At 36.7% G+C, this 27,505-nt stretch overlaps 1 protein-coding gene across 1 annotated transcript; it reads left to right on the forward strand.

Moving 5' to 3' along the window:
• The first annotated feature begins 771 nt into the window (after positions 1–771).
• Positions 772–26,733, forward strand: ret (ret proto-oncogene receptor tyrosine kinase). Its single transcript, XM_017462992.3, has 20 exons — positions 772–1,063; positions 14,763–15,008; positions 16,046–16,348; positions 16,942–17,180; positions 17,417–17,600; positions 17,699–17,898; positions 18,126–18,408; positions 18,659–18,790; positions 18,924–19,034; positions 19,138–19,251; positions 19,456–19,712; positions 19,858–20,005; positions 20,875–20,982; positions 21,085–21,299; positions 21,741–21,863; positions 22,024–22,094; positions 22,184–22,321; positions 22,518–22,617; positions 24,818–24,965; positions 25,906–26,733. Exons 1-20 carry the CDS (start codon positions 997–999, stop codon positions 26,061–26,063), a joined length of 3,345 nt encoding a protein of 1,114 aa, XP_017318481.1. The 5' UTR covers positions 772–996; the 3' UTR covers positions 26,064–26,733.
• Positions 26,734–27,505: the final 772 nt, after the last annotated feature.

The following is a 27,505-nucleotide window of genomic DNA, read 5'->3' on the forward strand; positions in this document are numbered from 1 at the left end:
TTATTGTTATTATTATTGTTGTTGTTGTTGTTATTGTTATTGTTATTATTATTATTATTGGAATAAACATCTGTTCATTGTTTGTCCATGTTATTGATTGAAAGCCAATATTGGAGATTCAACTTTCAGTTACTTTTTCTTTTCTTTTCTTTTTTTTACCTCAATCATTGAAATCATAAGAATCATAAGAAGAATCATAAGAAAATTATCTCAACTAAGAAGTACTTGTTTTAGTGGAATTATCATAGAATAAATATTCGTCTATAACCTATACATGGGATAAACAACCTTATATTCAACCTGCTAGCTGTATTGTTATTCAGCAGCCATCTCCATTTGGCTGTCTTTTTCTGCTGCTATGTAATCAGTACAACATCTTGTTTTCCCTGTTTACTGCCCATGTTTACTGCCCCCCCCCCCCCCCCCCCCCCACCACACACACACACACACACACACACACACACATTTTTCAGTGGGTGATTCAAGCACTGCGCTCATTTGATCAGCCTACCAAACTACAAAAACCCAGCAAATGTAAAAGATTGAAACCTGTGATGCCACATCAACACTGTATGAGTAAACTCCTCAAACTCCTCAATGTATGTGTTAAGTCAGCCCTGGGAATTTTGCATGTTATATTAGGATATGTTACATATACAGTAAGTGTACATCCTTTTTAGTCTCTAAGACTTTGTTTAGGGAACCTGAGGATGTCGGTGATGTTGTAGATCCGTGTGCGCTCAACATTATGTCTGAGTTGATCCTCCCCCTGCGTGTCCCCACACACTCTCACGCACGCGCGCGCGCGCGCACACACTCACACTCTCAGCAGCCCGTCAATGGGATACTCAGCATACGGACTTCTTTGGACTCCTGCATACAAAACGTTTTGCCTTTGAATATTTTGGGTCTGTTTTTACCCCCAAACAAAAGCGCTTCACATTTGGTCGGGTTGATTTAGCGGGTTGTTGCAAATTACCCTTATGACTGTGCGGCATGGGTAGGACGCGGGCCATTAAGCTGTGGAGGGACACCGTCCTGGTCCTCTTGCTCCTCTGGGAAGGTAAGTCTGAGCCCAAGCCTTAGTTTCCTTTGCAGACTGGGACTTCACCAACAATATTTTATTAAAAACTAATAAATGAAACGTTTGTATACTACTATTATGGCGCATTTGCACTTGTTCCATTTGAGGTTACACAAGTACTCCTTAGGACATTATATGACTTTTCTATTATAAGGTTCTGTCTGGATGCAGATTGAATGGTAGATAGAGCCTTTTAATACCGAGGGCACAATTTTCCAATAATAGAATAGACGTGTTTATTGTCCATTTCTGGGTAATTGCCCTTGGCTTAATAGCTACACCAAACACACAGCCCACCTCCACCCACACACAATAAGATATGATTCAATATTCAGAACATATGAAAGAGACATAAGAACATTAAGAAGCTTCACTCTGTTGTTATAAAGTGCAGTGAGTAATTAGGTAGAAATAAATATGTTGTTTAAAAATGAAATCCCCACAAAGCAACATTAAAATTAGGAATTCATCAATGCAACAGCTTGTGATGCCTGTCTTTTTTTATTTTGTCAGTTTTTATACACTCTTAGAAAAATGATTCTTCAAATGTTCTTTGTATAGGGCTCTCACTTTCCTTAAAAAGATTCTAGGAACTTTTTCCTGTCAGATTTTACATAGAATTGTTATCGGTTGCCCCAGAGAGACAATGGAAGTCCCCTTAAGGGTTGTAGCTTTTTACCTTTTTTTCTAGGTCTTGGCAGTGTTGTGCTGGAATCACAAGGTGCATACCTCAATATAGAAATTTGTAGCCTAAAAAAAGACCATTGTAGCACACCAGGGGAGAAAATAGTCAAGAACCACACAAAACAGACATTTATGTTGCCTTTTTACATTGTATAGCCTGTAAGTTTGAATGTGTCCTAGAGCTTTTCTCTTATTTATTTTTGCTGTAAGTGAATGTGCCTCTTCATTTTTGTACATTGAAAGCTGCATTGTGGCTACAGAAATTGGGGCACATGCTTCACACAAGCCATATATACACTGTTATATTTCATAATCCTGTTTAAAACCCTCTGTCCAACTGCACTAACACTACCCTCTGAAAAAATGCCTATATTTAAATTGTAACTCATAGCTCAGAGGTTTGTAGATGAGGATGTGTGGATAGTTGCATTAACAGGGAATAATCACATTGGTGCAGTTTAAATGCAGGCAAAAGTAGTACATAGCAGAGGTTTTATTGCTATTTTGGTCATCCAGAAAGCATGTGGCTTTGTGTGTCTGCCTATGAGCACTGCATTTCTATATTCGTGTAAGCGATGGAGAGCAGAGGCTGGACTGTGGGACTCTGATCAGTAAATCAAGCTTTTAGTATCAAAAGAATCATACTAAAGTCTCAATCATAATTAAATGAAAATAAGATTTATTCAAATATATGTATTAAATATTATTTGTTTTAATTTAGGAAGTTTAGTTTAACATGTGTAATCCACATGCAGACACAGAACATATCATTTCTTTTTATGTTGTGTTATTTCAATGTCTTTGGTATACTTCCCAACTTGTCCCTAATGTGTTGACTTGCAGTGCGCTATAAGTAAAAGTGCACTTGTGGCTGTTTGCTTGAAGAATTGAATTTACAAAATGATTCTAATATAAATCCCTTATGTTTTTGTTTGGTTGGTTTTCCTAATGTTTATATATTCCAATAACAGTTTCATCTCAGCAGAATGTGAGATTTATTTGATCTTTTCATAATTCGTTAGGTGCATAATTTTTGTAAGAGGCTTACTTGAAAGGGGGAAAAAAAATCTAACTCTATGATTTATTACTGCTTGTTGTGAAATATGCCTAATGCTCTATGAGATGAGGTTTGGAAAAACTGACTGATGAAAATGATTTTTGCCACATTGGGTTACCCCATTCAGTTGATTAAGTTCTGAAATGGCTGGGTAGGAATCATTGTACATTCTTTGTTGAACCTCTCATTTCAAGGATTTAATACATAAGGAGTAGTGCTTCTTTTTCCAACCTGTTTCAAATATGGTTTACCTCTTATATTCTTGAACATCTTTGTGATAAAATGAAAAACGTAATACAGTTTCATATTTTCCTATTTCAAGCACTGAATGTACAGTATGTGTGCACGAGATGCTGTCCTGTTGTGAGCTTTTTTTTTTTTTTTGAGAAGTTTGTTTTGTGAAAAAGCCCATGTTGATAATGGTACAGTGCCCTGTTTCCTGCCAGTTAGGAAAACAAAGGCAGAGTGGCCGTCAGAGGGCAGGTGTGCAGCAGGTGGGCAGAACTCTCAACAAACATGGTGTGTTTGTCTTCTGAAGGGAAAATACTGCCAGTAAAATAATAGAGCACACAGCTCTGATAACAGATGAGGCTTAAAATCCTTCATTAAAGACACGAGATGGTTGGCAGCTCCTCCTACAAAATGGATCTCATTTTTTTATGACAAGTCATCCAGTAAAAAATGATGGTGCAAAAGTAATGAGTTTTGACTACATTGGGAGTGAAGGAAATAATCTAGTATCACTCTCTGACGTCTCAGCTCGGGATATCTCTTTGACATTTGCACTGTAGGTAGATTACTGGAATTAGTATGTGCTTTGATTACTCATCCTTCCTTTTATAGAGCTATTTTATGTTGATGTGATGTATTTGCATCATACAGTACAAGCACAAGTCTTATGTTAGTAATGAGGCGGGGCTTAGTGTTTCGCTCTCCTTTCTGCTCAGTCGTTTTGATCCAGCTTTAGATTTATGTTCTCTCACAGAAAATGCATTGGGTGGGGCAGACTGGTCTCTACAACAACTCATATATTACTGTGCCCTGAGTCAGGACCTGAAAGAACTAACATTGTAGTCGAGCCGAGAAACACTGTTTACTGGAGGATGGAATTGATACCACGGTGTTATTTCACCATACTGTCATATCAGAATGAGCTCATGTTTAATATCATATACCACACATTAAATATTCAACAATATTTCTGCCTGAATATTGTTAAATATCATAGAAAACAACACTGTAACAAAGAGATATTGTTTTCCCTTTGTGACTTTTTTGTCCGTTCCCTGCTTTGATGAGAATGCATCGTTTTGTAACAGATGTTTCAAAGTGGGTTTTAAATTTATGATCATCACAAAACTATGCCGGATTTTTTATTTTATTTGAATGAATACATGCTCATTTGATGTAGGTGTGCATACTTTGTTAATAATGTAGCAATTTCAGTTCAGTGCACATTATTATCACTTTATGATCTGGCTTTTCATCATTTATATACAAGCAATGATTATGTGAAGGAGAAATGCATGTTTTTCGGCATATGCTGTAATATAACACACCATCATATTAGGACCCCTATTTATAATATGCATTCTGCGTCGTTTCAACACGTGTATGATTGTTCCATTTTCTCTATACAACTGTATACGGTACCAATAAAAATCTTACTATCTGGTGTCACCCAGAAGAGGATGGGTTCCCTTTGCAGAGTTTCTACTCAACTCAAGGTTTCTTCCTCATGTCATCTCAGAGAGTTTTTCCTTGCTTGCTCATTAGGGATTTAGATATAAATTTCAGTAAAAACAGAGATATAATTATTAAGGTGGTAAATATTGTGCAAGTGCACTCAGACTAATTTATTTACAGTAAAACGCAACTTGATTGCATGTGTCATGTACACAGGTCATAATGTATCAGAGAAGGCTATTTTCTTTCACTTCTGTTGTCACTGCATCTGTTCACCCTTCTACATCACAGCAAAGGCTGACATACGGCATTTGTACGTCAGTATCCACATAATCCCAAATCCTTTTGTGTTTTGAGTGTGTGAAACATTGATTTGTGGATCCATGGTTCTGACCATGTTACCCTATCTGTTGAACCGGGATGACTTCCGACCTTTTACACTCTCACCCAAGTGGTAATCTCTCAAGATCAGGCGACAGGAGTGGAAGTAGTGCTAGATGAGCGTACGTCTTTCCATTTCTGCATTAGCACAATCATTTTCATCAGCAGCCACTGCTTTTGAGATAGAGCAGGCCAATAAATCTTATTTGATGCATGACACTATTTGATTTAGTCACTTATCACATTATATGATTTAGTTTAGCTTGTGTCTTGAGTTGCTTTCAGAGAGCTTGTAAATCTTGCTGATTTTCTTGCTATCGTCACCACTTTTTGTATGATTGCGCAAATACAAAGTTGATTAGACTGCATTTCAGAGAAGAGACTTCACTTTCATATGCACTTACACTAACATTGCCAACATTGTTTTTATACATCACTCAAAAGTTGAAATACACTTCCTTGAAACCATGTTTTCCATGATTGCGCTTACCTTAAAAGGTTTCTGTAATACAGAATATTTAATTATAATTTATGCAATATATATAATCCAATAGCAAATTTATTTCAGTAAAACATTTTAATGAAATAACAACTCTAAAGGGTATTACACACTCTGTAGTTGTTGCTAGTTGCTGAAACTATTATTCATACTAAAGCTTGTTCCTGCTAATGCCTCAGTTTGAATATTTGACTAAGCCAGGGTTATTTTGAAGAATCCACTATTTGCTGTGTCTGCTATTGATTTGATAGTCCTTATGCTTGTATTGTAATGTGGTTCTCTATAAAGACTTTAGATAGAACTTCTAGAATGTGAAGCCTTGTGAATTTTTAGGGAAACAGTTAAAGGAGCTCAAATTTCTGACAAAAATGTATGAAGATTTTTCTTTTTAAAGAGTATATTGTATGATTAAAAAAAAAGGCAACACTGTTTTAGACAAATCAATTTTGACAAAGTAAAAGTTCATCTACAAACCCCTGATCTATGAGATCAGCTTTTTATTTAACCAACATACTTTATAACTGATTATGTGCTAAGCTTCATACACACTATGGATTCTGAGCTCTGGCTGTATGCTTGGATTATTGTCTACTGTATGTCTATATGCCTGCCTCTGTTAGCGTTGCAGTTCGATTGAGACCATAGTTAGAAAGATAATATAATATCATATTAAGTTTTAGATGTGTGATAAATCAATGTGCATTGTGATTATAAGGTAAACTTCATGGTTGCATTATAGTTTCCTTTAATTCCAAAACCATCACATCTAGACAAAAACCAGTGGGTCCCAGAAATTATTGAAAGCACCTTAATTTGTGATGAATCTGTCATGTAGCATTGTGTCTGAGTGAACTTTGTGGTACATGTGGTCTGTTGTACCTTTTGGAGCACCATCCCTGATCTTTCTAGTTAAGGGTTACATTTCCATCCCATGCATCAGTGGAATCTAATTTGCTCTGGTGTAGGCACAAGGAGACATTGATTGAAATTATGTCCCAAGGGCATTTGGAGCTCTTGTTCTCTACACGAGTCTTTACACGTTATGTTCCAGTGGTTGGTGAAGCATATGAGTGATCATTTACAACAATGAACAACAATCGCACTGGCTTTGCTGATGGTATCTCTATCCAGCTACTTAAAAAGGACTAAGCATTGATTGTCCTTTTTAGAATGTTCACTAGACATGATTATTCAATCGGTCTATGATTTTTTTTTAATACTGAAACAAAACAATCTTTCCACTCTTTCAAAATGCTAAAAATGTTGTCTATTTATGGCCCATTCTTTCTCAGAGTTATTGACTCATGCAAATTTACCTAGTGGCCAATTTCATCCATGGAGTCATGAAATTAAAACCCAGCAGGTGCTCATGGTAAAATGCATGGGCATGCCACAGGTTGGTGCAGAGGGGGTAATTATCAGTGATCTAGCAGCGTCTGTCTTTTGGACAGTAATGGATTATCACTCTGATTTTTTGTGTCCTTGTTTCCCTTTTATCTTTGAGTCCATCTTAAATCAAATTTTTTAAACTCTAGATTAGATTTGCTGGTAATTGGCCTGATAATAATGACACTGAATAGAGCATGTTGTGTAAAGGTTTGTTATTTGTGAGTCCTAATGTCCTAGGCAATCCCAAGAGAGCTCACAAACCAAATTTAAATGGAGAGCCCAATCCAACAGCAGACTTTAAATTAGATTTTTCTAATGAGTGATGCCTATTCCTGATGCATTTTATTCCTTGCTTAACTTGATGGTGATGGTGGTTTCATTGGTATTACATGAAAATGTCTTGTCTGTTTTTATTTAAAAAACCATGACTGTTTAATAATGTTATTAGTGCAGTCCTTTGCTTGTAAAAGTTTCTAAAGCACTTGAATCAGGTTAAGACTGACTCTCAGAGAAACCTTTCTGAAATTTTTGCATTGTAGAATCCTGCTTGTGATTTAAAAAAATATATAACTTAGTAGTCATGTCAAAAACACTGTGCTAGCTGTTTAATAGGAGTATATGGTATTAAGATTCACAAACAAGCGTTCAACTATTATGAATTTTTCGAAAAGGCATGCATGGAATATGGTGAAGGGAAATTGGAACATAATGATCAATAATAACAGCCCTTTATTGAATTGTAGCTTAATTGGCAGCCTTTTAGTTAATTAAATCGTTGCAGTGACAGGGTAATGACTTTTTGCTATATTATATGCGTATTATACACAGTCATCATCATTCGCTTTAAGAGTATTTAGTAACACTGATGTGTTTGCATTTTTGAATTATGCTAGATTTATAGAATGTAATTCAATTCTCAGATTTGAAAGGAACATACGGTTTCTTATTTTATAGTTGTTTCCAGTTCCATAGTTTGTTAGCTGTGTGGCTGTTAAGGTAATGTACATTTGGTTGAGAGGAAGGGTAGTTTTTTTCTATAGCTAATGATTGACCAGCTGTCAGGCTAACTACTTGACTTCCAGTAGGCCATTGTTTGGGGACATTGGCTGTGTATGTTGACCTTGAATGAAAGGGCATGGGCCATGTTTTCCCACAGATCAGTACTTTGTTTCATGACCTCTACTGACTATAGCAAATAACCAGTCCATTTATACTCAGCTGTTGTGTTTCAGTAAGGAACTAACATAGAGTTATGATTATGATTGCTACATAAACATGTAGTAATTTTGAGTAATTTCCGCTGCAACCATGTTGCTTTAACGGAACAACGGGTAATTGCAGTAAATGCATCTCAGTACTTACACATAACATCACATGAATAGCACTCTTTGACTGGAAAGTGGATTATGGGATGGTAGATTCCTCTGCCTGTTTGCCTGCTTCCGCTGTCTGTTGAGTTCAAGAGAATGGCAAGTAAGAGCCCCTCTCTCTGTAACAGCTCATGATGTCATAGATGCTAAATCTCTGTGGTGGAGCGTATTGAACTAATCAAGTTCGTGTCTTTGTCCTGACCGATCCAGAGGGCGTTCCGCATCATTCAGCTGACTCGCTGAGCAGCCAATACACCAGTCTCACTGTCCTTCATTGAGACCGCACATCTAGGATGAGGTTAAAAGATTGCTGTTCTGGAACATGTATCAGAATGCAGTGGGTTAAATAGATTTTTTTCACATCCCTACCTAAGAATGTGGCCTCATTCATAACAAAGAAAACATGTTCACTTTCAAGCAGCAAAGTTTTTAACACCATAGGCTGACGGGTCAGTATTAGATATAGATAGAGTTACACTTTTGAATGTTCATACAAATTATATAGATTATCTTTTTGATATTGTTTTTGTACCTATATATGTGAGGGTGTATACACATACTGGGTTTATAGTCAATTGGCATGGAAGCTGGAATCAGTACAATAGGCTGCACCATAGTGCTTTACGTTCATGATCCAGGCTGTGGCCGTAAAAGGCCATGTCAGTGAATGCATTGCATATTTATGAACAATTGGTAATACAAATGCACTTACAGTATATTTAAGCTTAATAATCTATTGACATGCCTGAATGTTCTTCTCTACATGTAAATGAGGCTAGCAGGTTGCTCTTATTGTAATACTGAAAATATGTAATTTAACACCTGTAGAAACTACAGCAGACAAACTATAATTCTCTCACTTCACTATGTTGGTGCACTCTGTGCTGATTTTAATGTAGAATTAATTAATTATGCTGATATGAAGTATCTACATTCAGTCTGCTTTTGTCCTGGAAATAAACTGAATTTAGGAACCACCCCAGCAGCAAATGTAATAAAATATGACTCTCTATTATCAAGCTAAAAAAAATAACTTAATAAAATAATTAAATAAAATAAGACAAGTTGAACAACAGGGAAAAAAACATGTATATTGACTCTTATATACTCTTATATATAACTCTTACTGTATATTGATTTTTAATTCTTATATTGAACAATAATGATTATAATAATAGTGCTTATTTGATTATTAAGTATAAAAAGCCACAGTATATTTACACAAAAAGGCTATAAAAAAAACCCCACAAAAAACACAACAATGAAAAAGCAACTTAGTTAAAGCAAAAGATTTAAATGAAAAAAATAGAAATATGATGTTCTAATGCTGCTGTGAGTTATACTTGAAAGCCTATAATGGTAATAACACCACAACCGGACATTATAAAATGTTTAGCTACTATGACAGATACTGTTGTGACAGAGTCAGTCTGCTGAAACACATATTGAGCCAGAGTCATGAAGATACTCCCAAATGACAATGACAACCCCTGTTATTCTCTGTATCATATTCATAAAAACTAGCCAGCTGTAACTAGCTAACTAACATTGTTTGAATGGCTTGAGACACCCATCTCAGCCATCTCTGCCAAGCAAGACTTAATAGCACATTTGTTCATAGTTCTCCACTCTGTGGTATTAACTAGCTAGTTAATCTTAGCCAGCTAGTTGATTACTGCAATCTGTAAAAATCATTGACTGTTTACTATATTGACCATTTCTATTTTCTTCTTTTTTTAAACAAAATAAGGACCTTAAGTTTAAGGCTAAAGAATTATTTTTTGATAACCTAGCTAGATGATATTCTCCAACACTTTCTGATGCTTCCTATTGTTTTGAACTTGCTGTAGTTTTAGTGCAGTCTTCCAGGTAATTGCTCAGAGTAACTACCCAGGAAACACAAATAAGTTGGCACAACATGCATAATTTATGTCTCAGTGACTTTACAATTATCTTGTTTGCCATTTGGAAAAATGTATGTACACAGTGTTTATTTATTTATTTTTTAAAATCTGCACTTTTACAGCCATGTCTTAGTGTAATTTGTGATTTAAACTAATTAGTGTTGCAAGACAACAACACCCGTCTTGAGGATGAGTATTTAATCTCCACACTCTCACCATTTAATTATCAGATCCAGCTCAGGTTCCATTTACAATGATTAATCAATAAAATTTACTTCTTTGGGCTATAGTTCAGCTAGTGAAGCACACATGACTACAATCAGCAACTGTCAACAATAAGCAACAATCAGTAATAAATATTCTAAAACTTGTCAAAAGCTATAAAAGAGGAATATTAAGAATGTAAAGTGATCCAAAACAATGCTATATTGATATCTTCCCAGTTAGCAAATAATCTGCAAGCAACATTACATCGTTGCTATCTGGGACACTGGCAGCTCTCAGATTGATTTCCTACTCTCATAGCTAACATCAGCCTAAATATGACATCTATCTTATTATGACAGTCAGATTGATGCGCACAGTATAGTTTTATTTTTATATGAGTAGCGACTATGAGTGCAGTAGATAATTACATCCACAGAGTCTTAGTGTGAATACTTGAAATTGCATTAAATGCAATTACCACTTACAACCAGCAAATTACTCATAGTGCAAAAGGGCGCAGCACAACTCATGTTGCAAAATGTTCTTCCGCTAGTTGTTTGTAATAACATACAGTGCTGTGAAAAAGTGGTTGATTTCTTCTGTTTTTGTGTATATCTCATACTAAATTGTTTTAGATCTTCAAACAAGATACAATATAAAACAAAGACAACCTGAGTAAACACATAATACAATTATTTTTTACTGATTGTTTTTATTGAAGCAAAAAAAAAAACATATCCAACACCTATCACCAATATGAAAAACTAATTGCCCCCTTAAACTTAAAATCTGGTTGTGCCACCTTTAACAGCAATAACTACAACCAAACGCTTCTGATAACTGGAGTTATCAGAGTCTCTCACTTATTTCTAGGACTATGATTTACTCATATGCTTTGGATTACTGTCTTGCTGCATAATCCAGTTGCGCTTGAGTTTCGGCTTACAGACTGAAGACCGGACATTCTCCCTGAAACAGTAAAGCATCCCCACACCATCACACTTCCACCACCATACTTGACCATGAGTATAATGTTCTTTTTGTGGAATTCTGTGTTTGGTTTACGGCAGATGTAATGGGACCCCTGTCTTCCAAACAGTTACACTTTCGACTCATCAGTCCACAGAACATTCAAAAAGGTTTGAGGATCATCAAGGGGTTGTTTTTGGCAAAATTCAGACAAGCCTTAATGTTCTTGTGGGTTTTCAGTGGTTTTCACCTCAACACATTTCCATGCATGCCATTTTTGCCCAGTGTCTTTCTGATAGTGGATTCATGAACAGTGACCTTTACTGATGCAAGAGAGGCCTTTAGGTCCTTTGATGTTGTCCTTGGCTCTTTAGGCCTTTGACGTTTTAACCAACATCATGCTGTTGAAAAAGTTCTATTTAAGTGTTAACTTGATAGAACAGGATTTGTAGTATTCAGGCCTGGTTGCATCTAGTCCAGCTGAACCCCATTATGGATGCAGTTTCGTAGATTTGGGGAATTAGTAACTACAGGGGCAAATACATTTTCACACAGGCCCAGTTGGTATTAGATAACTTTTTTGCTTTATTTTGTGTTTACTCAAGTGGCCTTTGTTTTAATTTCTGAAACAATCTAATATGAGATATACAGAAAACAGAAGAAGAAATCAGGATGGGGCAAATATTTTTTCACAGTTTCTTTAAACAACAGGCCTTTTTCATGCACTGAATTAACTTTTTCTGTCCCTTGCATCCATCATTGGATGTATGTTTGTATGAGCTTTAGGGCACACTGGATACATTATATCAGATTCCCAGAATATTTTTCCCTAGTATTTTTTGTGCTTATGTTTTTTTTCTGAATTTACAAAGCTGCACAGATTTCAAACTTCATTTCCCCACAAATGGAAAGGAAAAAGGAAATGCCTCTTTCTGGTGATCACCTTGAAGCCCTAATGAAAACTTCACTTTTTCATTTCTGAATCATTTAGTACTCTCTGAATAATAGAGTGAACCTCTCTAAATTCAAGTGCCAGTCAAAATTCAGGATCTTTAGTCTGATTTATTGGCAAATCCCCAATCTTTCTTTTTGAAATGTTTATCCCTTTGAAAACATTATACATTGCTTTGGTGAAACATAATAGGATATTGATATCTCACTGCTCTTATGTGACAAAAATAACTGAACAGGTGGATGAGCTAAACAATTGAATGTAGTGAAGCAAGTACCTTGAGCAATGATACAAAGCTTGCAAAGTAACTGCATTCCCTTTGAATGCAAAATAACTGCATTCCTTTTGAATGCAAAGTAACTGCATTCCTTTTGAATGCAAAGTAACTGCATTCCTTGTTTGTCTGTGTCTAAGCAAGGCTTTTAATAAAAGAGGTTGGAGTGTGCCTGGGAGTATCTCCATTCTTCAGGAAGGTATGCCTTGTATCCATCAATCCGACCTCCTGTCATCCCAGCACAGTTAAATCAAATCAGTGTCTGAAACCAGAGCCAAGGCCTAAACTACAACAACAGAAATAGAAAATCTAGTTTCTATGTCTGCTAATGATATTACTACGTCTCTAAGTGGCTGCCCACAGCCTTCGGACAGGAACACAAGAGGGATATAATTACAGGCCGAACACTCGCCTCTCCAATTTCCTGTAAAGCGCATGGGGCTGTTATGGTGTTTTATAGATTTCCCATCCCCCCAATATGCACAGTCCCACTGTATGTAATAATTCATTTCTTCACAGTATTATGTTATCCACCATAATTAAACTTCCCAAGGTGAGTACAAGGAGAAACGGAAACCACATCATATTGACATGTGAGAAATTCATTAAGAGGCTTGTCAGTGACATATGAGACACTGCTTCACTTGTCATTCACTAAAGCACTTGCTCTAAAATCAGGATGTGTTTCTTGATTTCACTGAGTAACTTGCTTGTTTTTATGAATGATTCAGCTGTTAAAAAAAAAAACACAACAGGATACATGTAGTATACACATGTTGACAAAGTTTATGAATATAAATTCTTATATTATCTATATATTATTTCTGTGGTGCATTTAATACAATTTCATATATATATATATATATATATATATATATATATATATATATATATATATATATATATATATAAATAAATACTGTGCTAAAATCTTAGGCGCATGCAAAGAAATGCTGTAGAGCAAAGATGCCTTCAAAAAATAATTAAATTAAATGTTCCTCCAAAAAAAAAAAAATACTATAAAGAGCAGTAAACAGTAATAAATGGAGTGAAGGCAATATTTGGTGTGACAACCCTTTGCTTTTAAAAAAAGTAGTCTCTGATAGAATTAGTGCAGTTTTATAATGAAATGAGCTGTAAGTTTTATTGAACATCTTGCAGAACCAGACACGGTTCTTCTGAAGACTTTGACTGTCGCACTTGCTTCTTATTTTTTCAGCAAAATCCAGCAGCCATCATTATTATGGTTTTTTTTTGTCAGAAAAGTCTCTCTTACAACGTAATATGCTGGTTTCTTTACTGACATACAAACATTTTTCTGATTTTGTGCTGGAAAGCTAAAATAAATATATAAGTTGAATGTAGTGATGTTAAACAATTGGAATTCCAGATGCTTCACCTTTGGCCAAATTTACATAAAATGTGTATTTTTGACATTTGAGTTTTTGAGATGTTTATTTAGGTAGTGATATTTTTTTATAATCCAAATATACATAATTCATATTCAGATACTTTTGTCCATTTCCAACCTCCATAATTATCTATGTTTGAGAGAAACATAAAATAGATCAAATGTTGAAAAAGCTTAACTAGAATCAAGGGGAAGAAATATACTGTGTGTAGATTCAGTGTGATATCAATTAATCCAGTTTTTATTTGTTTATGATTTTAAATACATTAGATGATTTCTCTTACAGATTAGGCCATTTGTCATCAAGTCCAACAAACTGCCAGCCTAAATCTTATTCATGTTAAGTTAAGAAATGTATACAGTATGTTTACCTGAATCTCAAACTCAGTATAATAGAGGGGAATATTATTTACATCAAATCAATGTGATGCCTGGGTGGCTCATATCTGTTTTTTCCTGTCTGGTCCAGAATGATACTTCAGAGGTCCTCATGTCACTCATCTAGTTAATAATTGCTGTAAATGTGAGCCATAGTGCTGCTGTTCCATCAGGCAATGAGTTCTTAGTCCTGAGACTGCATTTGACTGTATTTTTAATGAAAAATAACAATATTTCTTTGCAACACATGCAACTGTGAAATAGATAGACATTGATCTATCTAAACATTCTTCCCTCTTCTTCGGTTGGCTGTAGAATATACCAATGAGAAGATAAACTACCAACTGCATAAAATAATGTTCATAGTAATAAACAAAAGAAATCCTTGTTTTGTCTGCCTTACTTTTATTAATAGCAAAATATGAAAAGCCCTGTTGGCCACTGAAGGCAACAATATTGTCATCCTGGGTCTGGCAACAGTTTCATCTCTGTTTATGGCGCCCTTTATTTGTCACAGGCTCCTGGGGACTGTATTTTCCTCAGACCACATACTCCGAGAGCATCTATGTTGGCCAGGCAGCAGGTACACCAGTGCTGCAGGTGCACGCCATGCAGGAGAGAGCTTCAGAGCAGCCATACTTCTGCCTGTACAGGATGCCGGTCCTGAAACCTGCTGCTTACGGATCATGGTTCCATATCGACACTGTCACGGGAGTGATCTACATGAACAAAACTCTGGATTGGACTGACTTTGAGTCAATATGTGAGTTTAAACAAGTCTGCTTTTCCTTTTAGGGAACTTTAAAGCTGCAGTATCAAACGTTTTTTGGTTAAAATTAACAAAAATCAATTATTGAGCAAGTAAATAAAAAAAGAATGTTCAAAACTGTCTCCTTACCTTATCCCTATTCACAAAGTTTAGCTTAAAATAATGATTTATAATTTGAGCTGTCAGGCCCAATTTCGTGGGAAACATCAGTTTGACATCATTCGACTTTGCGTGGTTACGTCACGTCTGTAAACAGAAGGAAGAAGAGCCGGTGGGGGCTGAGGACTGTGGAGTGTTTTCAGCTTTTCTTACAACAGTTGCTTAGAATTTAAACTTGTCAACTAGATGGCTGCTTTAATCTGGATAGTTCTAAACGCAATCATCGTTGACATCTGGGAATGAGATCTGTAGAGATTGAAGACTGACGCAGACATGGCGTTTTTCTGCTGAACAGGTAAGACGTTTTAGTGGATCAATATGTAGCTGGCTAACAATAGCATGCTTCATTTAGCTAGATATCAAGTTTCCTATGGGTTCTTTGTTTGTTTGTTTTGCTATGGTCAGTCTGGTGAATTGCACTTATTTTCTGCTAGCTGTGAGAGAGAGCAACTCACCTCTACTCCAAGAAAACCATATCCGCTGCCACCTCCCTTGTCAAGTACTGGAGCTAATATACACCTCATACGACTACCTTAACCCATCAGATTCATCCATACAAAGGAGCCGTGCCAAAGCACAACCCACTTTAAAAACAAAAAAAATTAACTCCACAATTACTTGCAATTTTATGTTTCAAACAGAGATGGCGATAGAGAGGCAAAAGTTCAGTACTGCAGTTTTAAAGTTAGAATTTAAAGAAGCCTACTTTGCTTGCTTCAGAACAGAATAAAAATCAGTAGTATACTTTTGAATATACTATGTTTTAATGTTTGCTTTAATACACAGTTAAGGTTACACTGGCTCTATAGCATCAGAGAAACTGGTAAGAGACTCAGAAACCTTTTATGACTATATGACTGTATATCTTCTAGATAGCAGCAGGCCTGTGCAAAAAGGCAAAGAGACAATGAAATTGACCCTGAAAGTGTCAGTGGACGTCATGTCTCCAAAAAAGCTGTGCTCTCAGATCACTAATGTGGATGTCAGTTTTACATTCATCAATGCCACAGCGCCCACCTGTGGCAAGATGACGCTAGAGAAACTGTGCTTCCCTGATGAAGTCATAAAACCCCATATCAAGGAGAACCGCATGCCTGGAACTATGCGCCAGCTTCGTCGCTTTACCCATGCTGACCTGTGCCCCAACTATACCATCAGCTACAGGGTGGAAGCAGGTACCATCAAAAATAAAGTCTGATCTTTATGGACCATAGACACTATCACACATTATACTAACCTGGAGTTTTAGGGTCATGTTAAATTTGAAAGCATTAATCGTCATTATTTGAGTATGACTGATATCAAACAGAAAAACTTCATATTTATACTCAATATTCATTCATATTCACTATCTGAGCTCTGACCAAAAAGGTATCAAGAATGATTTATTGTTGCTCATAACAGCTCTTTCATTATGAAAGAATATACTCAAATTTATTCTTCGTACACATCCATATCCATCTACAAATATGCAATAGGAATAAATAGGAAAGATTACTTGTGATAAGGAGAAAATACAGACATAGCTCAGAATACAAAAATGAATGAAGCTCGTTTTTTTTTTTATTATTATTGCAACATGAAGGTCAAACTTGAAAAATACACATATAGTATAATGGTAAAAAAAAAAATGTGGGATGTTACATAGTGACGAGAAGTAAATCCATACCACAATCTGTGATTTGGAAAAAGATTTTTCTTCTACAGTCTACAGACTTGGTCAATTGTGTCATTATTATTATGATTTTCATTTTGTTGTTGTGTGCAGAGTCTCCAGTGCCATTTGTAGTCAATGACACCACTTCTGAGCTGGTAGTCACAGCACCTGTAGACCGTGAGGAGAAGGAGGTCTATCATCTCATGATAGTATGTTTGGTCCGGACAGAAGAGACATTGGACACTCTTACTAATTCCCTGCATATCACTATATATGATGAGGATGACAGTCCCCCCTACGTGAATGGCACGGACACTGAGGACGTGCTTATAGAATTTAGCCGCAGCAAGGTGAGCACTACACCGAAGCCTCTCTGTGTTGTTTTGAATTTTGCACTTTGCAGCCATTTTTGAGTTGCAGAATATATAAAATACAAATAATACAAACAGCTTAAGTGTAATCTAGAATATATACCATGCACTTTTATGATATAAATCACATTTTCTTTCATTGTCATGAACGTTTAGCCTTCCAATACCTCTACTTCTTTAATCGAGGTCTAATAAGTCTTTCTCTACCTTTGCAGGACACTACATTTGGCAACCTGTTTGTTTACGACAGAGACACAACTACCTATCAGAGCCAGGATAATTATGTATCGACGCTAATGACTAATGACTCCTGGATTAAAGACACATTTACCATTGAACAGAAATTCAGTGAGGAAAAGTCCATCTTCGGCAATGTGCGAGGGACAGTCTATAAGTACAGTAAGGATGCTGAAGCACTGTGTCTGGTTTAATCTGATTAGTCACTTTGACTTCCTCACATGAAATTTAATTGTTTTGTCTCTTTTGTCCTTGTGCAGAGTTGCGTCTCAACAGGAACATTTCAGTGGATGAGAAGCGCTCGTTTCAGTTGGATTATCTAATCAGCGACACTATGTTTCGTGGCCCTGAGGGAACTGTGATGCTGCATTTCAATGTTACCATTTTGCCAGTTCCTATTAGGTTCAGTAACATCACCTACTTCTTTGTGCTCTCTCGGAAATCCATGACCTACTCCCAGGTGGTTGGATAAAGTTGCTGCTTGTTTTTGGTTCTTATTTGCGTCCTTTAATTCAGGATCATTTGACTACTAAGCAGTACATGTGCTGTTTGAATGTCGTACTGTTTACTCTACCATTAATGAAGAAATGTTTACAATGTAAATTACTTACCCTTTAATCTAGTTGAGGCATACATGAAAACATGGCTGGTTAAATGACAGTGTCCCCTCTGGATGATTCTTTTTAGATTGGTAAAGTATGCGTGGACAACTGCCTGAAGTTCAAGGGTATTGAAATTGCATACCATTTAGAGTTGGGTGACAGGAACATCTCGGCTAATGTTCAGTCCTGCTACACGGCAGTTGATGTGGCCCGGAATCTGGAGGACATGTCTGGTGTTCTCTATGTAAACGACACAGAGCCACTGCTCAGGCCTGAATGTCAAGAGCTGCAGTATGCGCTTGTTGCTCATGAACAGCATAAGCAGCTTCAGGCGAAAGCAATAGTCATCATAATTTTTGAAGGCGAAGGTAAGCATTGTTCTCTTTGCCTGAAAGAGCTTATAGATTATTGCTCAGTGGTTTGATTATGATTGCTTACTTCAGTATGTAATCAAAGTAGGTTAATCAATACGACTATTTAGTTTCAGGCTCTTTTATAGTGTGGCTGCTGTAGACTTGAACACAAGAGAAGTAGGCAAGATACTTGTTGTGTATTTTGTGTTGGTGGAGTGAAATGTCACTGGGCTTGGCTCACTATGTGTGTATGACTGTATTGTAGTGGATCCTTTAAGGACAGAGGGACAAAGATCTCTGGCCTGTGCAGAGAAGAGACAGCGTGGGGAGTGTGAGACATTCAGAGGCCTGGGAACTCCCACTGGAAGATGTCAGTGGAGACAAGGCACAGGAAAAGGTGATAGGTCTTTCTATCCATCTTCGTAATTCACTGCACCACTGTGTGCTACAGTGTCTTGTTGTTTTGGATTTGTTTTTGTAGACTGCAGTATACCACACTATGTTAATTTTACATATGCATTCTTTTACAGTGATATCAAAAAATTACTCCACTTGTTCTCCAGACCTGCGTACATGTCCAAATGGCTACTGTGATGTGATTGAAAGCAAAAATATATCCATATGTCCTCAGGATTGCACCCGTGAGCAAATTTCCAGTTGTCTTGCACTGTATGCTTTCTGAGTTATCGATTACTTCTGTTGTTGCTAGGTACACACACTTAGTGCTTTTGTTGTCTTGTTTAGGTGAGCCAATTATTGGAGGCCATGAGAAAGGCCTGATGCTTGGCATTAAGGCAGGACATGGAACCTGCTATTGCTATTCGGAGAAGTGCTTTTGTGAGCAAGATTATTTGCAAGGTGAGCTCATTTGTCCTTGTGTTCAGACTCTGCATTATCAATCATGTGGATGGTGTTGGAAGATTTAATTGGATCTGATTTTAAACCACCTTTTAGCCCTTAAATTCTCAGCATTGTGATTATTCTAGATTTCTCTTTGTCCAAACTGATGCACAAGCTGTCCTATTAACATTTATTGCGTTGTTTTTTTTATCCCTCATGCAGAGAATATATGTGATGATATGTGTAAGACTGTCATAGCCACTGCAGTCCTTCTTTCCTTCATCGTCTCCATCCTCCTTTCTTCCTACTTCATCCATCGTTATCACAAGAGCACCCCCAAACCACCTATCGCTTCAGCTGAGATGACTTTCCGCAGGCCTGCCCAGTCCTATCCTATCAGCTACTCTGCCAACAATGTTCGACGAGGATCTCTGGACTCCATGGAAAACCAGGTGGCCATTGACACCTTCAAGATACCTGTAAGAGCTTTTGCAATATTCTTCCATATTTTATTATTGAAATGTATTTATTATTGGTCAGTCTAGTGTTCGAAAGGCTATCAACGTGTTAGAGCAAACGCAATCATTCTTACAGGCCTAGATATTGTTTTGACTTTATTAACAGGAGGATCCAAAGTGGGAATTTCCACGAAAAAATCTAGTCCTGGGTAAAACTCTCGGAGAGGGAGAGTTTGGGAAGGTCGTAAAAGCAACAGCATTCCGGCTTAAAGGAAAGGCAGGATACACTACAGTAGCTGTAAAAATGTTGAAAGGTAAGACAAAGAATCAAGTATGTCTTATGACCAAAGGCTAAAATGTATTAGTTATTAGTATTCATCACCTGGATGTGTCACGCACTGACACTGAAGAACGTCAGGGCAACAAAATCTGAGTGTGAAAAAGATGGGCATAAAAATAAATAGTGTATGTCTATAAAATAGCAATGGCCACACACCCTTAAACACCAAAGAAGTGCACATGCCTTACATAATTGCCACTTCCTTGTTTAATAAAGTTAGTTAAGATATTCATCCACCTCCTTACAGTGTTAATGTTGCCAGCTAAGTAGTGAGCATAAGTACTGTTACTTCTCCAGGAACTATTTGACATTGGTGGCAAGACCAAACTTGTTAAGAAGTTAGGTCATTTTAAGCTATATTATGTTATTAAAACAAAGCACTAAGGTAGCTAACTTTAGGCCATTAAACAGCAATATTGTATAGCAGCTTTTTATTGATAGCTACCTAACCAACCTTAGGCTAACTTATATTGTGTGAACCAGCAGCAAACATTAGGTTCATTATTATATATTTTATAATGGATAATAATTATATATAAATATAAATAATTATATATTATAAATATATTAAGTATATTTTATAGTTAAAACCAGTAGCTAGTAGGATATTTTAAAGTATAAGCAAGAGAGATAGCTATTATATTACAGAAGTATAAGTATAAGTAGCCTCACACACCCAAATGGCTAACTACATAGTGAAAATTGGCAATGATGAATGTGTGTGCAAATATATTTCACATATGTATAACTAACCTCTGTATAATAAATGACACAAATAGTACAAATGAAAATGTAATTGCAGGAATATGTTGTTATACATGTGTATCTTTCTATTTGATACAGAAAACGCCTCTCATGGTGAACTTCGTGACCTTTTGTCCGAATTCACGTTGCTTAAGCAGGTCAACCATCCACATGTAATAAAAATGTACGGAGCGTGTAGCCAGGATGGTAAGAAACATATTTTCTCGTTTCCTCAAAGAATTAAATGACCATTTGTTACAGTTCTTTAATGTTTGTTCTGCTCTCATTATCTGTCCATTGTCTGTACAGGTCCCCTGTATCTGATTGTTGAATATGCCAAGTACGGATCACTGCGAAACTTCCTGAGAGAGAGCCGTAAAGTGGGGCCCAGCTATATGGGTGGCGATGCAAACCGAAACTCCAGCTACCTCGAGAATCCAGATGAAAGAGCTCTGACCATGGGAGACCTCATCTCGTTCGCCTGGCAGATCTCCAGAGGAATGCAATACCTGGCTGAAATGAAGGTATACCTGTACTTACTTAGTCTTGATAATTTAAACTGATTATATATATATATATATATATATATATATATATATATATATATATATATATACATACTGTAGTAGGAAGTGTTGGTGGGTCTGGGGTTTGAACCTCAGCTACGGGTACTCACTACGTGGAGCTTCATGTAGGTTCCCTTTGGCTATTAGGGTTTCCTCCTACTTCTTAAATCATGGCCTGCAGGGTGAACTGCTACTCTAAAAGTGTGAGGGTGTGTGTATCATGCCCTGCAATACATTGTCAGTTCCAGCTAGTGTTTTACACCAGGGTTTCCCTGAATTGGACAAGAAGTTGTAGAGAACAAGTGGAAGAATGTATTTTATGTTGTGGTTTTGAATATTGAATATTTAAAGAGTATTCATGTTTACATTCAGTTAATGTCATATTTTTGTTATTTGTAGCTTGTGCATAGAGATCTTGCGGCAAGGAATGTACTCGTAGCAGAGGGCAGGAAGATGAAGATATCAGACTTTGGTTTGTCTCGGGATGTCTATGAGGAAGATTCTTATGTGAAGAGGAGCAAGGTAATGCACTAAATGTGTGTGTTATATGTGTGTGTATGTTTTTTAATAAACTTAATTACAACCATACACACTCATACTCATACACAGACACATGTATAGCATGTTAATGAAGGTGTAGTACAATAATATTTGTTCCACATATTGTATTCTGACTTTTTAGGGTCGTATTCCTGTCAAATGGATGGCTATTGAGTCTTTGTTTGACCATATATATACCACACAAAGCGATGTGTAAGTACACTGTATTATATGATAAAAACAGTTCCAAGTGACTAGTTCTGTGCTGACAGTGTTCTAAAGGTTCTTTCTTTCATTTTAAGCTGGTCTTTCGGTGTGCTGTTATGGGAAATTGTGACCCTGGGTGGGAACCCGTACCCAGGCATTGCACCTGAGCGGCTCTTTAACCTTCTTAAGACTGGCTACAGGATGGAAAAACCTGAGAACTGCACTGAAGAAATGTGTGTTTATTTGCACTGCATGATTAATTATTTTCAATATAATTATCTAAATGATATCCACAGAATGACATGCATGTTATAACATACAAAACCAAGATACCTTTGTTCTCTGCACCATTAAATCGCTACTACAGAGTACAAAAATGGTTATGAGACAGTACAATGTGTGGCTGATGAATTGTCTTTCATGAAACAGGTATAGTCTGATGCTTCGCTGCTGGAAGCAAGAACCAGATAAGAGACCGACCTTCAGTGAGATCAGCAAAGAGCTGGAGAAGATGATGGTGAAAAGCAGAGTAAGAATGACCACAAATGACTATAGATGCATAGACATATCCATGCAAAAATGAAAGCAGACCTGGGCCTTAATTTTACCAGCCCAACCCAAGGCACTTGTACTTCCTTACTGCTGACTCAAGTCAACTCACGTTGAGGGGTGGGTGAGCAAATGGCCTTAGGAAATGTGTTCCACCTTGCTTGCATTTCACTACAAGATTTATTATACTGTCAAATTTGTTGCTCGTTCAGCTATAAAAGTTTAAACAGTTCATTTTTAAAGTGCTTACTATTGATTAACATCTGCTAAAACCAAGAGCCTTAACTGGTTTATGTTTTATTATAATGGTAAGATTGCTTAAGGTAAGTGTCTTATCGCTGTCCTTTCAGGGGCAGGTTAATATGTTTGTAGCTATTTTTGCTCTAAATAATGCAAAGTATTAAAAATGAACATTCTGTTTGCTTTTAAGATATCATATTAGCTTTTTAATATACAGTGAGGGAAAAAAGTATTTGATCCCCTGCGGATTTTGTACGTTTGCCCACTGACAAAGAAATGATCAGTCTATAATTTTAATGGTAGTTGTATTTGAACAGTGAGAGACAGAATAACAACAAAAAAATCCAGAAAAATGCATGTCAAAAATTTTATAAATTAATTTGCATTTTAATGAGGGAAAAAAGTATTTGACCCCCTCTCAATCAGAAAGATTTCTGGCTCCCAGGTGTCTTTTATACAGGTAATGAGCTGAGATTAGAAGCACACTCTTAAAGGGAGTGCTCCTAATATCAGTTTGTTACCTGTATAAAAGACACCTGTCCACAGAAGCAATCAATAAATCAGATTCCAAACTCTCCACCATGGCCAAGACCAAAGAGCTCTCCAAGGATGTCAGGGACAAGATTGTAGACCTACACAAGTCTGGAATGGGCTACAAGACCATTGCCAAGCAGCTTGGTGAGAAGGTGACAACAGTTGGTGCGATTATTCGCAAATGGAAGAAGCACAAAAGAACTGTCGCTCTCCCTCGGCCTGGGGCTCCATGTAAGATCTCACCTCGTGGAGTTGCAGTGATCATGAGAACAGTGAGGAATCAGCCCAGAACTACACGGGAGGATCTTGTCAATGATCTCAAGGCAGCTGGGACCATAGTCACCAAGAAAACAATTGGTAACACACTACGCCGTGAAGGACTGAAATCCTGCAGCGCGCGCAAGGTCCGCTGCTCAAGAAAGCACATATACATGCCCGTCTGAAGTTTGCCAATGAACATCTGAATGATTCAGAGGACAACTGGGTGAAAGTGTTGAGGTCAGATGAGACCAAAATGGAGCTCTTTGGCATCAACTCAACTCGCCGTGTTTGGAGGAGGAGGAATGCTGCCTATGACCCCAAGAACACCATCCTCACCGTCAAACATGGAGGTGGAAACATTATGCTTTGGGGGGTTTTTTCTGCTAAGGGGACAGGACAACTTCACCGCATCAAAGGGACGATGGACGGGGCCATGTACCGTCAAATCTTGGGTGAAAACCTCCTTCCCTCAGCCAGGGCATTGAAAATGGATCGTGGATGGGTATTCCAGCATGACAATGACCCAAAACACACGGCCAAGGCAACAAAGGAGTGGCTCAAGAAGAAGCACATTAAGGTCCTGGAGTGACCTAGCCAGTCTCCAGACCTTAATCCCATAGAAAATCTGTGGAGAGAGCTGAAGGTTCGAGTTGCCAAACGTCAGCCTCGAAACCTTAATGATTAGGAGAAGATCTGCAAAGAGGAGTGGGACAAAATCGCTCCTGAGATGTGTGCAAACCTGGTGGCCAACTACAAGAAACGTCTGACCTCTGTGATTGCCAACAAGGGTTTTTAAACCAAGTACTAAGTCATGTTTTGCAGAGGGGTCAAATACTTATTTCCCTCAGTAAAATGCAAATTAATTTATAAAATTTTTGACATGCGTTTTTCTGGATTTTCTTGTTGTTATTCTGTCTCTCACTGTTCAAATACAACTACCATTAAAATTATAGACTGATCATTTCTTTGTCAGTGGGCAAACGTACAAAATCAGCAGGGGATCAAATACTTTTTTCCCTCACTGTACATCACAGTTCTTCAAATGTTATTCATGCTTTCCTAAGCTCACCATTATCAATAATGAAACTATTCAGCACTGTCTAGAATTTCTTTCTAGTCGTAATTGTCCTTTACTTTCTTGAAAGGACTATCTGGATCTGGCAGCTTCTACTCCTGCAGACGCCCTGCTATATGACGATACTCTGTCCGAAGAGGACACTCCTCTAGTGGACTGTAATAACACCCCTCTCCCTCGAACCCTCCCTTCCACTTGGATTGAAAACAAGCTCTATGGTAGAATTTCCCATGCATTCACTCGATTCTAAAACAACAAATAAAATCTGTTTGTCTTTGAATGGCTTCCATAGGGAGGATGTGCTGTGACTGTGCTAATGGCATGAAAGTGAGAGATGTCTGAAAATTACCTGAGATTTTAAAATGAATTAGTATGTGGTGTAAATGATCAGATTTCTGATTTTGGACCTGCTTCCGATGTACACGAACACATTCACAGGTTCACATTAGTTGAAATTTAAATATGATGCACATTTTGTCTAATTTCATATGTTTCAGATGCTTATTTTGTATTAGCTGAATCATTTTCAACTTTGTGATTTATAGTTTTATTTGGATTTACATTTGAAACAGGTCCCATCGAAATAAATCTGTTTGGTATGAATCACATGCTGACATTCTCTGTAATATCTTTTACATATTACAGAAGTTCAGTCTTTATTGTAGGCTCAAAATGCTGAATGGAGAAGCAGTAAGGCTTTTTAATTAAACTCTTCCATTATGATTGAATAAGCAAGGCTTTAGACATTAGTCATTTAGAGTATTTAGCAATAAACGTACTTTCTATGCAGCCATCCTAATGCCCCGAGAATCAGGAAATACGAAAAAAAAAAAAAAAAAGTTGCATACTAGTAAAGCTGCATTGCTTTATATTCTATTTTATAAAGAAATATCAATAAAGGTTACATAAGGACACAACATGGATAACAAGACATCACAGTAGGTTACTGCATGAATGTAAAAACACTCCATGTAAATACTGGGACCAGAGACATCTCTCATGCACTCTTAAATGCTCTCTTAATCTCAAATATTTCTTAAATATGAATATTTATGTTGAAAATAAACATCAAAACAGAGTTTTGTTTGAGAGCCTTACTGTCTGCCCTCTAATCTTTTTTTCTTCAGTGCAGAAACAGTGATATGTTTTCATTTTTAGGCATGTCATACCCGAACTGGCCTGAGAAGAGCCCGGTACTACTCAACAGACTTGATGCAACTAATCCAGAATTTACAAGATATGCCAATGATAGTGTTTATGCAAACTGGATGGCTTTGCCTTCTCCTGCAAAAGTTATGGACAAGCTTGATAGTTAAAAACCAATGGTGGAAATGTGTAGATGTATATTAAACTGTATATAAGTTATATGATGCTAAAGTTAGTTCCCTTTTATTTCTGTCGCTTTAGCATTCTGTATAAAGAGACATCTGACTACAAATTGGCTGGAATTACTCACACTGTTATGTGCAGTGTTTAGGTATCTTCAAGTACAGGTCCTGTTGCCAATGTTATATCACTGCATGACTGTGTACACAGTTTAATGTGCATATTCGGTGTCTTTCAAGTGCCTGTGTCGCTTCTAATATAGCCTCAAGTTAGAACTATAACTCAGATAAAATCTCAGCCCAGAAATGAAAAGGGAACTTCTTTTCCATCACCTGCTGTAGATTTTTTTTTTGTGTGTGTGTGTTAAACAATTGTACAAAGAATGGATACAAAGGCCATATAGAGAAATGCAGATGTTTCTTGTGCCCATTTTCCAAAAGAATAATACCACTGAAATTTGTCACCAAAATTATCAAATATTCTTGTGATACCTCTGGAATTTAAACAGTGTGTATATACTGATTTAGTGTCTCATGGCCAGTTATTTTTGATTTCTTGTGAAGACATTCTTTGTGCAACCATTCTAATGCAAATGAGTGTGACTTCTTGTTATATTATCATAACATTATTAATTTGAAATCAATAAAACTGGTAGACGTTGCCTGGCTCTTTGCATGTTTTATATTATGGCAATGATTTTGTATAGGGGGATACATTCTATATATTGTATATGAATAAAATAAGAAGAAATACCTCTTTCTAACACAATGCATAGGAAGTCGAAGCTTCACATGCACACTGCTACCCTGAAGCCATATTCACTTTGTGAATTACAGTAAACAATGACACTATGAAAAATGAAAGACTTCTTTCACATTTAACTTTAAAAAAATAATAATATTAAGCAAAAACATCCCTCACCACATCAAGCACATTGACCCTAATGCTACTGAATTAGAAATATGTCTAAGCTTCAGAAATGCCAACCCATTCTTTCTGATTGAGCAGCTGCTGCCTCTTGAATGGATGATAACATGCATAGAAAGAATATACTGAATTATTTGCATACACAGTATAATAGTTCTGTACTGTTTGTACAGATTAGTTTTGTAAACCCATATGCACCCATGTGCCACAAAAGAAAAATCAAACATGTTTATATCATGGGGAGTAATTTTGCAGAAAAGTAACTGAAGCTAGTCATTTTGGAACTTTTAACAAAAACACAATTCTGGGTGATCTACATCTCTCTCTCAAGATTCAAGTACCTTTATTGGAATGGTTATATATATATATATATATATATATATATATATATATATATATATATATATATATATATATATATATATATATATATTTGATAAAATAAATAAAAAGGGGGAAAAAAAACTACTTAACCCTGGAAGCCAGGTTTGAGCTTGCTGAGGTT

Source organism: Ictalurus punctatus, chromosome 3 (assembly GCF_001660625.3).
Source record: "Ictalurus punctatus breed USDA103 chromosome 3, Coco_2.0, whole genome shotgun sequence".
In the NCBI taxonomy this organism is placed as follows: domain Eukaryota; kingdom Metazoa; phylum Chordata; class Actinopteri; order Siluriformes; family Ictaluridae; genus Ictalurus; species Ictalurus punctatus.